A 15,188-nucleotide genomic window follows, 5' to 3' on the forward strand; every position below is an offset into this window, starting at 1 on the left:
ATCAAGGCCAGGTAACCTGTGGAAAGAAATACCTGTGACATCACAGGTGGCAGAATGTGTGGGTTTGATAATTGAACGCTCAGCCATTGCTGCGAGGAAGCACTGCAGACACAGGTACATGTATTCTCCTCTCCAGCTCTCCTACCCTGAAAACACCTTTCCACACGGCAATCGTTAACCTCTTTGCTGCCAGAGAGGCGTAGCGTTGCTGGGCCTCACTGGCAGCGAAGGGGTTAAAATGATCACCTGCGTTTCCATGCTTTCTCCCTCCCCCCCCCCCCCCCCCCCAGCGACTCCAACCTTTCTCCTTCACGCTCTCGTCCCCGGAACACAGACACACACACGCGGGGCTTTTCTTCTGCTCTCGGGAACAGCGAAATGGGTTTTTGTTGTTTGGTTAAACGTAGCGTGTCTCAGACCCGGTTCATTTTGGAGGAGGAACCGGAAAGCCCGATGTCCAACTTTTTTTCCCGTGGTGTGAGATTCAAACGCGAGTGATTCGCAAAGTCGGAGGAATTGAAAAGCATTAAAAAATTAAAAGCATGCTTGTTTTTTAATGCAGATTTTTAATATCCCTTTCTCCCCCACCCCCCACCCAAATCACTAATTTTGTAAAAATGTTACTTGCCAAACAGTAGACTACTGGTTTTTAATTAACATAATGTGCATTATTCTCACGATATCCTGTGTTTTTTTTTATTTTTGTTAACATTGGTATTCAGGACACCATTTTTTTTCCAGAAATCCATATTTATTCAAATTTGCATTTTTATTTAATTTTTTAAAATATCTACACTTTATTTTTTATTTTTTTCCCAACCAATACATTGACATCAAGAAACCGCTGCTTCCTTCAACCTTATCTTTCCCAACCTCTCTTGAATGTATATATTCCCTATTTCTGTGTGCTTCTTATCCTCCTATATACATCGTTTCCCCCCCTTCTCACCGGGACGGGGCGAGGTGTTTGGACTCGGGTGTCTCCTCTCATGTTTGACCTGTGCTTTTGATTCCAGCTGTGCTAATGGCAGCGTCACACAGTGATTCTCTGGTGGTGTTATTTGGGGCAACAGCTGGTGACAATGGGTCTAGATTGGGCTCGGATGAGAGGGAACTCATTCTCTTGGTGTGGCAAGTTGTGGATCTAAGCAGCAAGAAGGTACGGCTAAGGGTTGGTTACCTCTCCTACCAGATGCCCTCGTCCTCCTCCCTCCCACCCCCCCCCCGGGCTGTTTTTAGAGGCTGTTCTATTTCAAAAACATCATTATCTGGCCTCTTACGCCGCTTACCCCCTTTGCTGGCGGTGAAGGGGTTACGTCGGTAAACTCGCCGGGCCCGCAGCGGACTTTCCTTGGCTTTGGAGATGGTTTAATACATGGACGGCCAACTCCAGGCCTCAAGGGTCACCAACGGATCAGATTCTCAGGATATCCCTGCTTCAGCACAGGTGGCTCAATCGGAGGCTCAGTCTTTGACTGAGCCACCCGTGCTAAAACTGAGGCTGATTGAGCCACCTGTGCTGAAGCAGGGATATCCCTAATACCGGGCCTGTTGGTGGCCCTTGGGGACTGGGGTTTGCTTCACCACAAATACAGTTCACGGTTAATAACACAGGCCTCCTTAAATCTAAAAGCAGCCCTCACCCCCTTCCCCCCCCCCCCCAGGGGTGGAACAGCTCCTCACCAGATCAGTCTTTTCACAAATTAGCCAATAGGCAACACACTTTTTTTATTTTGTTTTTTATTTTGAGGGTGAATTAAAAACCCCTAAATTGGACTCTCTCTGTATTGCACCTGCTCGCTGACGACGTGGTCCCGAATAACACGCCGGCTTCACGCTCCGCCCCAGTGGCGTCTTGACGTGAGACCTTTTTATTATCTAAAGGAAAAAGCCGAGCAAAATTGTAGTAATCGCTCCATTTAGAAAAATGTTATTTTGTTGCCAAATCCTAAATTTGCCGGCGTCTGTTTTAACTAAATAGAAAAGATCCGGCTGATTTTTATTTTATTTTTGAACCATTAATTCAATATGTACTCCTTAATTTGTAATCTAGAAATATAGACGCCTGTGTTTTTATGTCAAAGAAACCCCGTCTCTTTTTTTAATATATTTTCGAACCGCTTCCAAAAAATAAACGTATATTGCCAGTGTTTGCCGAGGGATAAAATTGCAGCGTGAGTTGCCGGTTGGAATTGGTGAAATGGACTAGTCTGGTTTGGAAGTTGATTCTTTCGTGTGTGCGCTGGTGATGATGATGATGATGATGACGCGGTTCTTCTTGGTCGTGTATAAAGACCAGCGGTGTTTTTGTTCCCTCTCCGGTTCGCTATATAGTTGTGTGTTTCAGACAGGAACGTTGCACAAAGCGCTGGTGAAGGCGGATAATTTGGACCTCACGGAAGAATGCCGAGAGGAGACCGGCCTGACGTCCGAGGGGTTAAGCAAAGCGGATCCGTTAGACAGAGTCCTGCAGCAGGTAAAACTTCCTTAGATTCATACATTGTATCACCTGTAAAAACAGTGTATCTGCAGAGTCGTGTTGTGCAATTTGATGACAACATGCAGTGTAAAGTGGTACTAAGTATCGCACTTCTAAAGATCCTTTGGTATACCCCATGGAGACGCCTCTTGGTTTCTATGTAATGTAGGGTGACCTGACTGCAGAGTATCCGGGACAGGATCACACAGTCCTGGTTGTATATGTAATGTAGGGTGACCTGACTGCAGGGTATCCGGGACAGGATCACACAGTCCTGGGTGTATATGTAATGGAGGGTGACCTGACTGCAGGGTATCCGGGACAGGATCACACAGTCCTGAGTGAATTGTTACCTCCTGACTCTGGTCAGTATTGTGATATATTGTGTGTGTGTGTGTGTGTGTGTGTCTTTTTGAGGTGACACCTACATTTTAAGCAAGTGGAGGGAATCCGTTCCTGCATCCATACCTAGAAGTTACACTTTGATATCTGACCTGGTACAGTCAGGGGAAACTCCTGTCATTGTGTGAGGGTTTACAAAATGTGTCCTGGCCATCATTATCCTATTTATACTGTCTAATACGGGTGTTCCCCACCTTAATAACACTCTGCTCCCCCTGCCTAGAAATGTGTCCCCCGAACCCCTAATGAATAAACCTTATTGGCGACCCCTCAGACTGTCGCTAACACTGTGTGACTGATCCCAGGCAGTATATAGTGTCCTGAGCTCGTGGGGGGGACACACGCATAATAATCCCCCAAACTGCCCCTCAGTGTGTGCAGGCAGCATTGGGAGGGCGGGGGGTACAGCTGTCACTCACTGCAGGAGCTTCCAAAGTCACGTCCCACAATGCTTTGCTGCTGTGGATGCAAAGCATTGTAAGGAGCGACTTTGGAAAGGGACAGCTACACCCCCCACGCTGAGGTGCCATTTGGGGCCTTACTAAGTGCGCAGTCCCCTCGCTCGGCGCTGTTCAGTGCGCTGCGTGCTTATGTTTTCCTGTTTGGTTATTGTAACTTTCTATATTATAAGCGGACAACAGAAGCGGCAAATTGTATGGCAAAACAGAAGTATGGCAAAGTGCCTGCATTGTATTGCAAGTGTAATGTGTATTGTGATCCCACAAAGGGTTATTTATTTTTTAACCTGTTCGCTGCTAAAATACAGAACCCCCATTCTTCTTCTTATTTTCTCTTTATGATGATTCGTATGAAAACGTGAGGCAGCAAACTCATTACTTCCTGCACCCCCAAAAATATGGCCAGAGCGTCTTCATAAAAGCAGTGGTGCTGGGCCAGGCAGGTTTCCGCAGCTGCCACGCCTGTTCATTTCAGTGGCCGAGCTTTCCGTGTCTCATTTTAATACAATATTTGTGCTCAAAATGGGAAAGTGAGACTCTTCTTGACATAACCCCTGTCAGCTCGCAGGAGTGGAGCTGCTTGGAGATGATGGAGAGCCGTGGTTCTGTGCCACGGGGACCTTCCCTGCTCGTGGGCGCCGAGCAGAGACCGGTTTAGTGGGAGTGAAGTGGCTTGTGAAGCCTCTTGTTGGGGGGGATTAGTGAGCCCCTCCACCGGCCTGGTTGCATTTGAATGGTGGGAGGGCCCTGTTGTTGTCATGTTGCCGGCACACCCTTTTGTTGGCGTGGCTGGCTCGGCGCTCTTGAAGCTCGCTGGGGCGGAAAAACAGGTTTGGGAGTCTCGCACAATCCCAAAGAAGGGGAAAAATGGCCACGTCGTGAGTGAAAGGCACGTTAATCACCATGAGAATTAACCCCGTCACTGCTGGCAGGCTCTCGCACTGCAGGATACATCTCTGCTCGGTTTGTTTCTATTCCTTACATTTTACTAATGAACCGAGATCTGGACTAAAAACTGCACCTCAAATATCCCCCTCCCCAAGAGACCCCTACTGAAGGTTTGTTTTATTCCCCTCCTGCGTTTAAAAATAACATAAATACTTGTGCGTTTACGCTGCGCGCTGGCAGTGACGGGGTTACGCTTATGAAGCCGGCTGCTTTTCCGAACCAGAATTCATTCACTTTAATGCCCCGGTTTAGATCTATGAATACTTGCCTCTGCGGCGCCCCCTGTCGCCTCCGCGCTGCCCCCCCCCCCCCCCGCCCTGTCGCTCAACAGCTTAACGATAATCAACGTCCCAGAGGGGAAGGATCAGGAGAAGATCGGGGCCCCTGAGTTAGACTCGGAGATGGGAATCGTTGAGCGTGTGTGTGTCGCAGGATGTCGCGTCGCTTCACGAAACCTTTTTAATCCAGACCCTGAAATAGGGCGTTTGGGTTCCTCACTGGTAAAAGCGAAACCGCGCGTTCAGGGCGGAAATGTGGCGATTTTTGCAAAATGTGCGAAATGCGCAGACCGCAAGGTTAGACTCGCGCCACCCGGAGCCTCCGTTACTGCGCTTATAAAGATGACGCTAGTTACCGGAGAGTAAATACACGCTAATGGCGCAATCCTGGAGCTGTGGCGGAGTATGGCGACGTCGGGAGGTTTTGGGGTGTTTCCTTGTGTTGGTAATTAGGCGGAAGAGGGCACAGCCCGGAGTCGGAAAACGCCTGAAAAAAAGAGCGTTGTCATCATTTTTTTTACATGCCCTCTAACCCCCCCCAGACATGGCGCTGTGGAGAGTGGGGGAGGGGAGCTGCAGGTTGCTGCTTGTCTGCCTCTACTCTGCGCAGGTGAGGGGGGGGAAAACACTCCCCCCCTCCCCCCCTTTCCCCCCCCCCTCCCCCCGAAACCTATGAGTTTAACTCCTAAATAAAACAACCGTTTGTTACAAATCCCTGTTTTTCTTGATCTCTGCATTACCGTGGTAACCGGAAGGTTCTGGGCCCTGGAGAGAGGTCCATTCTAGAAGGATTCAGAAGTTGTGCCCCCCCCACCCCCCCTCAAAAAAAAAATCCCCAGAAATGTCATTTCTTCAACTTTTTGGGAAATGGCTAATTCCCCACGATGAAGTTTATCATTCTTTTAAGCGCACCTGTTACAAATTATTTACAATGCATCTTTTTAACGGTGAATACCCGTGGAACAAGCCTTGTTTAGGCGCTGGTCTCTGACGTGGGAGCCCTGACAAATTAAAGAATGGAGACAGCCACAAGACACCCCAAAAAATAATATCTATATCTCCCTCCCATTGTAGTACGATCCCCGTATTATAAACACAATGTGCGAATTACAACTACCAAAATATTACTGTCCCAAGCGGCAGGAAAATCTAGCGGGCCCGACCCCTTTTATAGAGAGACTCTGGGTGAAGCAATCCCTGACTAGTAAGGGAGGGGTGATAACCTCTCTGGCCTGAGGGGGGGCTGGAGGTCAGGAGGTTAGAAGGCAGATAAGAGGGGGGGATTGGTCAGGCTATTTTGCCTTGTGCCGACCTCTTTCCCTTCATTCACACCTCCAAGAAGCAGCATCCTGAGGGGATGAGGGGCACAGAAGGGTTACTGTGTGAATGTATTTTGTTGTTGATGATAAAACTAAGAAATCTAGGTAAATCTGGGCGTGGGATGGGATGGGGATTGGCGTGGGATGGTGTGATGGGATGGGGATTGGCGTGGGATGGTGTGATGGGATGGGGATTGGCGTGGGATGGTGTGATGGGATGGGGATTGGCGTGTGATGTGGTGTGATGGGATGGGGATTGGCGTGGGATGTGGTGTGATGGGATGGGGATTGGCGTGGGATGTGGTGTGATGGGATGGGGATTGGCGTGTGATGTGGTGTGATGGGATGGGGATTGACGTGTGATGTGGTGTGATGGGATGGGGATTGACGTGTGATGTGGTGTGATGGGATGGGGATTGACGTGTGATGTGGTGTGATGGGATGGGGATTGACGTGGGATGGGGATTGACGTGGGATGGTGTGATGGGATGGGGATTGGCGTGGGATGGGATGGGGATTGGCGTGGGATGGGATGGGGATTGGCGTGGGATGGTGTGATGGGATGGGGATTGGCGTGGGATGGTGTGATGGGATGGGGATTGGCGTGTGATGTGGTGTGATGGGATGGGGATTGGCGTGGGATGGTGTGATGGGATGGGGATTGGCGTGGGATGTGGTGTGATGGGATGGGGATTGGCGTGTGATGTGGTGTGATGGGATGGGGATTGACGTGTGATGTGGTGTGATGGGATGGGGATTGACGTGGGATGGGGATTGACGTGGGATGGTGTGATGGGATGGGGATTGGCGTGTGATGTGGTGTGATGGGATGGGGATTGGCGTGTGATGTGGTGGGATGGGGATTGGCGTGTGATGTGGTGTGATGGGATGGGGATTGGCGTGTGATGTGGTGTGATGGGATGGGGATTGGCGTGTGATGTGGTGTGATGGGATGGGGATTGGCGTGTGATGTGGTGTGCTGGGATGGGGATTGGCGTGTGGTGTGGTGTGATGGGATGGGGATTGGCGTGTGATGTGGTGTGATGGGATGGGGATTGGCGTGTGATGTGGTGTGATGGGGATTGGCGTGTGATGGGATGGGATGGGGATTGGCGTGTGATGGGATGGGATGGGGATTGGCGTGTGATGGGATGGGATGGGGATTGGCGTGTGATGGGATGGGGATTGGCGTGTGATGGGATGGGGATTGGCGTGTGATGTGATGGGATGGGGATTGGCATGTGATGGGATGGGGATTGGCGTGTGATGGGATGGGGATTGGCGTGTGGTGAGATGGGGATTGGCGTGTGGTGAGATGGGGATTGGCATGTGATGGGATGGGGATTGGCGTGTGGTGAGATGGGGATTGGCGTGTGATGGGATGGGGATTGGCGTGTGGTGAGATGGGGATTGGCGTGTGATGGGATGGGGATTGGCGTAGGATGGTGTGATGGGATGGGGATTGGCGTGGGATGGTGTGGTGATGGGGATTGGCGTGTGATGGGATGGGATGGGGATTGGCGTGTGGTGGGATGGGGATTGGCGTGGGATGGTGTGGTGAGATGGGGATTGGCGTGTGATGGGATGGGGATTGGCGTGTGATGGGATGGGATGGGGATTGGCGTGTGGTGGGATGGGGATTGGCGTGGGATGGTGTGGTGAGATGGGGATTGGCGTGTGATGGGATGGGGATTGGCGTGGGATGGGATGGGGATTGGCGTGTGATGGTGTGATGGTGGGATGGGGATTGGCGTGGGATGGTGTGATGGTGGGATGGGGATTGGCGTGGGATGGTGTGGTGGGATGGGGATTGGCGTGGGATGGTGTGATGGTGGGATGGGGATTGGCGTGGGATGGTGTGGTGGTGGGATGGGGATTGGCGTGGGATGGTGTGATGGTGGGATGGGGATTGGCGTGGGATGGTGTGATGGTGGGATGGGGATTGGCGTGGGATGGTGTGGTGGGATGGGGATTGGCGTGGGATGGTGTGATGGTGGGATGGGGATTGGCGTGGGATGGTGTGGTGGGATGGGGATTGGCGTGGGATGGTGTGGTGGGATGGGGATTGGCGTGGGATGGTGTGGTGGGATGGGGATTGGCGTGGGATGGGATGGGGATTGGCGTGTGGTGGGATGGGGATAGGCGTGGGATGGTGTGGTGGGATGGGGATTGGCGTGTGATGGGATGGGGATTGGCGTGGGATGGGATGGGGATTGGCGTGGGATGGGATGGGGATTGGCGTGGGATGGGATGGGGATTGGCGTGGGATGGGATGGGGATAGGCGTGGGATGGTGTGGTGGGATGGGGATTGGCGTGTGATGGGATGGGGATTGGCGTGGGATGGGATGGGGATTGGCGTGGGATGGTGTGATGGTGGGATGGGGATTGGCGTGGGATGGTGTGGTGGGATGGGGATTGGCGTGGGATGGTGTGGTGGGATGGGGATTGGCGTGGGATGGTGTGGTGGGATGGGGATTGGCGTGGGATGGTGTGGTGGGATGGGGATTGGCGTGGGATGGTGTGGTGGGATGGGGATTGGCGTGTGGTGAGATGGGGATTGGCGTGTGATGGGATGGGGATTGGCGTGTGATGGGATGGGGATTGGCGTGTATCACAGCCGGGCGGCTGCGGACAGGTCAGTTTTTGCCCAGGTGGGTATTTGTAGGGTGGTTGTTTACAGGCGGTGGTCCTGTCCAGGTGCGGTGGCTGAGGGGGGGTTCTCCTATTAATTACTGTGGGGGGTTCTGGAACCCAGAGTGCTTACTGGGTCAGGAGCGGCGGTCTGCATGATTCGGGGGTCACTGGTTTGGGGTTACTTGCTGACCAGGTCCAGGGATGTGGTATATGGTTAATAAAAGGGTTGAGGTGTCTGGTTATTGGGGTTTAGGCGTTGCACGGCTCATGGAACTGAAGGGTACGCAGGTCAAGGGCATTTGGTACCGAAACATCAAATCTCTAAGGCCAGGTTGGCTAACGCCAGTCCTCAAGGGCAGGTATTGGGGATATCCCTGCTTCAGCACAGGTGGCTGTCTGACTGAGCCACCTGTGCTGAAGCAGGGATATCCTGAAGACCTGTTGGGTGGAGCTGGAGTTGGCCACTCCTGGTCTAAGGTGTCAGCTTGCTATATTTTGTATCAATTAGTAGTATTTTGATATTTAGTTATTCTTTGGTTTGTTTTTACCTATTTTAATATTGATTATTTTAATTACATTGTGTTGAATATTTTGGTGGCTGTCGTTGTTACTCTGTTCTTTGATTATGTTAGTGCTGTTACGGGGGGGATTGAGAGAACGCGTCTCTTTAAAACCTCCTGTCGAATCAATAATAAAAAAATGCAGACTTTCTCCGTTTCCCTAGTGTGGGCTCTGCGATGAAACGCTCGTCTTTGTGATCATTCGTATCTTTGCTGGAAGCCATTTTTAAAATCTCCATCTACAATTATCAGAAAAACAGGCTCGTTTATTATATATAGCTATCTAATCTGTCGTGCTATCTAATCTGTCGCGCTATCTAATCTGTCGAGCTATTTTAAAGGAACAGGATGGTATTGGATCACACACTTTTGTTTATAAAATTGTAAGAAAAGGCCAATAAAACCTAAAGACGTTATAATGGGATAAATGCAGACGCAGGGAATAACTCTGCACTGGGGCCTGGTCCTAGATTGATGGGGCACGGACATTATCCCGTTAAATAATGGGTTCACCTGTGCCCGCCTGGTCCTGTACCCCCAATGTGTGAGCTGCATCAGATTTAACCCCTTCTGCGCTGTATGTTGCTGGCACTGGAAGCCGTGTCATAACCCTTTGGACGCCCAATGTCTCGCGGCCTTGTGCCCTGGTCCCCGAGCGCCGTCTCTCCGCCTGTCCCCCTGTGTGCAGGTGGGAAACAATGGCTGCACAGTCGGGCTGCTTATCTTGTTATCACATGGTCGGGTTACCGGCTTCACCTGCATGCAAATGTCAGGTAACTAGAAATGTGAGCGTAAAGCAGGGACTTCTGGGGCACCTGTGGGGGCTTGCTAGGGGTCCTGCACCCCTCTTCTCCTCTTCCGCCCCCCCCTGGCCTCACTAGGGGACCCCCCCCCCACCCCCGGTCTCACTAGGGGACCGGCTGGGGCACCTGTGGGGGCTTGCTAGGGGTCCTGCACCCCTCTTCTCCCCTTCCCCCCCCCCCCCCCCTGGCCTCACTAGGGGACCGGCCCCCCACCCCCCTGCTGGGGGGCCTCGCTGTGTGTATGGGACGTTTCTGTCCTAATCGCAGCCCCCACGGTCTGTGAAAGCACTCAGCAGTTTACCGTCCCAGGGAAACGCGCCTGTGACAAATTCTTTTTGTGTGACATACGCCTCCCAAATCGCTGTAGGGTCCTGGTCCCTGATGACAGCCGCGTGCAGGTTGTATTTTCTGTGGGGTTTCACTCTGTGCTTTTTGGAGTTTAAGAAATAAAATATTTTAACGAGGGTGAAGGTGTTAAATGGCTGAGTGCTTTCCCCCCTGCTAATCTAATCCACCAGGGATTTAAATCTCTCCTGCTGTGCAGTCTGGGAATATTACACCCCTTATCTCCCTGAGCAAAGCTCCTCCCTATTCTGATTGGGTACTGTGCTGTACAACCCTAACCCCAAGAGCTTACAATCAAACACACACGCTCGCTTTACCCAGCACCACCATAAACTCGCACTCGCTGCGGCCGCCTCTGTAAGACTCCCTATTAGTGCGTGGTGACTTTATCCATCCCTGGATATGGGGCACTTGGCCTATGAGCTGACACTCTAGGTCTCGGCTTGTGCTGGTCAGTGACACGGACAGCCAGAGCTCTGCCCTTGCGAAGGCTGTAGGGACACTGCCCTATTAACCCCATCACTGCCAGACGAGCCAGCCGCCCCCTGGCTGGGAAGGGGTTCATGGTGCAGTTCACAACTATGTGGCGGCGTGGCGTGTTGTGTTGGCGTGTTGTGTTGGCATGGCGTGTTGCCATGTTTATACTTTCACTTCTGTGGCAAATGATGGTGGGATAAGGTGTTGCATGGCTGACTGCTTTCACTATACTATTGCCCGTGTCTATGAGGCTGGGGGCAGTTGCCCTCTGTGACCCCTCCTGGAAGCTGCTGTGAGCCTGTTGGGGCAGATCCTGCGCTCTCGGCATGTCTAGTGATGATCCTAAATCAGAGACATCCCCCCGCCCCTGCCCCAGGGGTGCAGGGAGGTCCCAGGAATGTGTCCCAAAAATGCACCGCTGTATACAGCGGTACAAAGTATCACTGAATGATGCGACACCACGCACATGAAGCACATGAAGTTGGGGAGTCGTGTAGTATGGGTGACAGGCGTCCTGTGTGAAGACCCAGCCCACAATGCAGCAACAAACCCCCCCCCCCCCCTCCTCCTCCCCACCCAAATCCGGCTCATCCTGTTCTTCACATGTGCTGCTTAACCTGTTCCCTGCCGGAAAGAGGCCATGTCTTGTGTATAGCTAATAATACATTCATTAGCGGGGGATTCGGAACCTGTCTGGGCTCTCCTGTGAGTTCTGGTCCCACCCGACATACATTGGTGATACGTGTCATAGAAAGCGCTCAGCAGTGCAACACCTCCTCTGCTCTTAACGGCAGCTCCGGTTCTTTCCAGACGCGTTGGGCAGCTTTATACTGATCCAAGGGGCAAACGTGTGTGTGTGTGTGTGTGTCTGTCTCTGTCTCTGTCTCTGTCTCTGTCTCTGTCTCTGTCTCTGTCTCTGTCTCTGTCTCTGTCTCTGTCTCTGTCTCTGTCTCTGTCTCTGTCTCTGTCTCTGATCAGGGTATGGAGTAACGTGCTGAGGCGGTGTCCGTGCCGTGGGGATGTGGACGTCTCTAGGATCGCCGGATGGTTTTCCACAGAGATGATGATGATATTATTATTATTATTATTCTGTCTCTGGGAGAATAATTACAATGTTTATAGTGACTTTGCTGTAATTGGGTCTGCAGATTTTATTAGAAAGCAGACGGGTTTGGTGGGGCCAGTCTGTGTGGCCAGTCTGTGTGGCCAGTCTGTGTGGCCAGTCTGTGTGGCCAGTCTGTGTGGCCAGTCTGTGTGGCCAGCCGTGGCCCGAGTTGAAGGGACCATGCCTTGTCCCCGGATCTCGCCTGTGTCTACATTCCCTGTCAATATTTGATGTGTCACAAAGGACCCGGCCGCTCCCTGCCGCTCTGACAGGCTCCGATATCCCGATATCCCATTAATGGCGCGTTTACGTCCACGCTGCGGCATCGTCCATCACTATGGTCATTCTGTTAGACTTTCGCCCGTTATTTCCCCGTCTCTCGGAAAGACCTTCTCCAACCGTTCTCTTCCGGGGACTTTTTAAAAAGTGCCCAATTCTGTGTAATGGGTTAAACCTCAAACCTCTAACCCAGCGGTGGGGCAACTCTCGTCCTCAAGGGCCACCAACAGGTCAAGCTTTCAGGATATCCCTGCTTCAGCACAGGTGGCTATCGAAGACTGAGCCACTGATTGAGCCACCTGTGCTGAAGCAGTGGAGCAGTAGAAGATTAAGCCACCTGTGCTGAAGCAGGGATATCCTTAACCTGACCTGTTGGTGGCCCTTGGGGACCCGAGTTGTCCACCCCTGCCCTAGGGATAGAGCGTACGTGTTTATCGCCGAGCAGTCTCCGTCTATTTATTTAGTGTGGGTGAGTAAGAAAGGTGTGTTCCTTTACTACCTACAGGTACAGTATGCACAGGTGAGAGGTCTGGAAATATTAACCAGCCGTGTTTATCTTCCAACAGCCAAGGGATAGGACGGGCTGTTAACCCTTCCACCACCCCTCTCCTGAGGCACTTTAGTAGCCAATTAGAACCCGGGGGAATGAAGGGGTCTGGTTCTGGGGGGGGGGGGGGGGGCACAAGTGAGATTTGGGGGCTGTAACGTAGAAATGTTCCATTCAAAAGTGTCTTATTTTGTCTTCAGAGTGAGCACCTATTGAAGTGTAAGAGTGGGATCCCTAAAATGTGTGAGCCTCGCTAAACCGTATTGACAGGTGTGTAATTATATAGGGTTTAGCGGCCTTCAAACTGTGACACTCGCACGGACTCACCTTCTCCCCACTCGTCACTTATTTGGGGCTGATAAATGTCCGGAACTTATAGAAAGAGCAGCTAAAAGTGTGGTGTGTGTGTGGTGTGTGTGTGGTGTGTGTGTGGTGTGTGTGTGGTGTGTGTGTGGTGTGTGTGTGGTGTGTGTGTGGTGTGTGTGTGTGGTGTGGTGTGTGTTCCAGTTGTAACAATCAGACCCCACAAAATGACACCCTAATACGGGCTGGTGTCAGTAGCTGTGGTATCTGTCGCTGATTTTCCGGCATTCTGACCCTAAAGCGGCGTGTTGGGTCTGAGACGGCACTGCGTCAGTTTGTGAGCTGCTCCAGCATCTTATTAAATTGCGTAAGCGCACATTGCAGGGGGAGTGCTGCGTGGCTGAGTGCTTTTGCTGTGTAGTATCGGAGGCGCAGGTCGGTGAGCATGCTGCACACAGGCGTGACCCCAGGCTAGAAAGCACATTTACACAGGTATGTGGGAGGGACCGTGCCAGGTGTGTGCAGGAGCCCCGGAAGACTTTAACCATTACACTGCTGGGCCAATTTCTCTGGCCTACAAATTCAGCCCCGGAAAATGAGCTGGTCTCCCACTGTCTGTAGTGCCTGAATGGAACATTCTAACAAGTGGCTGAAAGGTGTGGGGGTGGGTCATTCTGTCTCCACAGCAACGCTCTGCACCAATCGTGTCCTGAGCTGAGCTCGGAGCACCTGTTGCAGTGAGATAAGAATTTCCTTAACTGGAGCAGGATGCTGCGTTCCGATTGGTTAAGGCCTCTGCCCTCGCGCAATGCTGCGTTCTGATTGGTTAAGGCCCCAGCACAATGTATAGTTTATAACAAAAGACAAAATTATCCAATACTACCTCCAATGTGACACAATACATAGTTAAATACTTCAATGTTAGTATTCTCATGAGTAAGGGTCATTTAGTTAAACCCTTTGGCCAAAGCGTTCTAAGCCTGCTGCTGGGTTCTGGGGTTAGAGATTGCTGGGATTGTGTATATATATATATATATATATATATATATAATATATATAATAATATTATTATTATTATTATTATTATTATTATTCCCGCAGCTGTACTCTCTGCGCTTTACACATCTTTTGTGTTTAAATATCACCTCTATGCTGACGACACACAAATTTACCTTTCAACACCCGACCTTCACCTGCTGTACAGACCAAAGTTTCTGAATGTCTCTCTGGAATATCATCCTGGATGGCCCTCCGCCGACTTAAACTTAACTTGGCAAAAATAGAGCTCCTTATACTTCCTCACAAACCTGGCCCTACTACCTCCTTCCACATTACTGTTGGAAATATGATCATTCACCCAGTAGCCCAAGCACGCTGCCTAGGGGTCACACTCGACTCCTCTCTCACATTATTCTCTCGCGTTCAAAACGTTTCTAAAACCTGTCGCTTTTTCCTCCGCAATATCACTAAGATACGCCCTTTCCTCTGTTGCTCGACTGCTAAAACTCTGACTCAGGCCCTCATTCTCTCACGTCTTGATTACTGCAACCTCCTGCTGTCCGGCCTTCCTGCCTCTCACCTGTCTCCCCTACAATCTATCCTAAACGCTGCTGCCAGAAACACTCTACTCTTTCCTAAATCTGTCTCCGCATCTCCCCTCCTGAAATCCTTCTCCTGGCTTCCGATTAAATCCCACATCTCACACTCAATTCTCCTGCTCACTTTTAAAGTTTTACACTCTTCTGCCCCTCCTTACATCTCAGCCCTAATTTCTCGCTATGCACCATCCCGACTCTTGCGTTCTTCTCAAGGATGTCTTCTTTCTACCCCCTTTGTATCTAAAGCCCTCTCCCGCCTTAAACCTTTCTCACTGACTGCCCCGCACCTCTGGAATGCCCTTCCTCTCAATACCCGACTAGCACCCTCTCTATCCACCTTTAAGACCCACCTTAAGACACACTTGCTTAAAGAAGCATACGAATAGCACTGTGGATATTCTGAACACACGATACATAAAGCTTGGCCCCCTGCAGACGCACTTACCAGAACTCCCTCCTACTGTCTCTATACGTTCCCCTACCTACCAATTAGACTGTAAGCTCCTTGGAGCAGGGACTCCTCTTCCTTAATGTCACTTATGTCTGAAGCACTTATTCCCATGACCTGTTATTTATAATATTTGTTATTTATATGATTACAACATGAATTACTACTGTGAAGCGCTATATAAATAAAGACATACAATACAAC

At 50.9% G+C, this 15,188-nt stretch overlaps 1 protein-coding gene across 3 annotated transcripts in view; it reads left to right on the top strand.

The window, feature by feature from the left end:
• ESRP2 (epithelial splicing regulatory protein 2) overlaps positions 1–15,188 on the top strand; it is a 31,365-nt gene continuing 16,177 nt past the window's right edge. For all 3 annotated transcript variants that reach the window (XM_075576940.1, XM_075576939.1, XM_075576941.1), the window contains exons 1-3: positions 1–114; positions 1,017–1,159; positions 2,348–2,476. In XM_075576940.1, the coding sequence (XP_075433055.1) occupies positions 1,025–1,159; positions 2,348–2,476 (264 nt within the window). In that variant the 5' untranslated portion in view covers positions 1–114; positions 1,017–1,024. The remainder of the gene's footprint in view (positions 115–1,016; positions 1,160–2,347; positions 2,477–15,188) is intronic.

Source organism: Ascaphus truei, chromosome 19, assembly GCF_040206685.1.
Source record: "Ascaphus truei isolate aAscTru1 chromosome 19, aAscTru1.hap1, whole genome shotgun sequence".
Taxonomy (NCBI): Eukaryota; Metazoa; Chordata; class Amphibia; order Anura; family Ascaphidae; genus Ascaphus; species Ascaphus truei.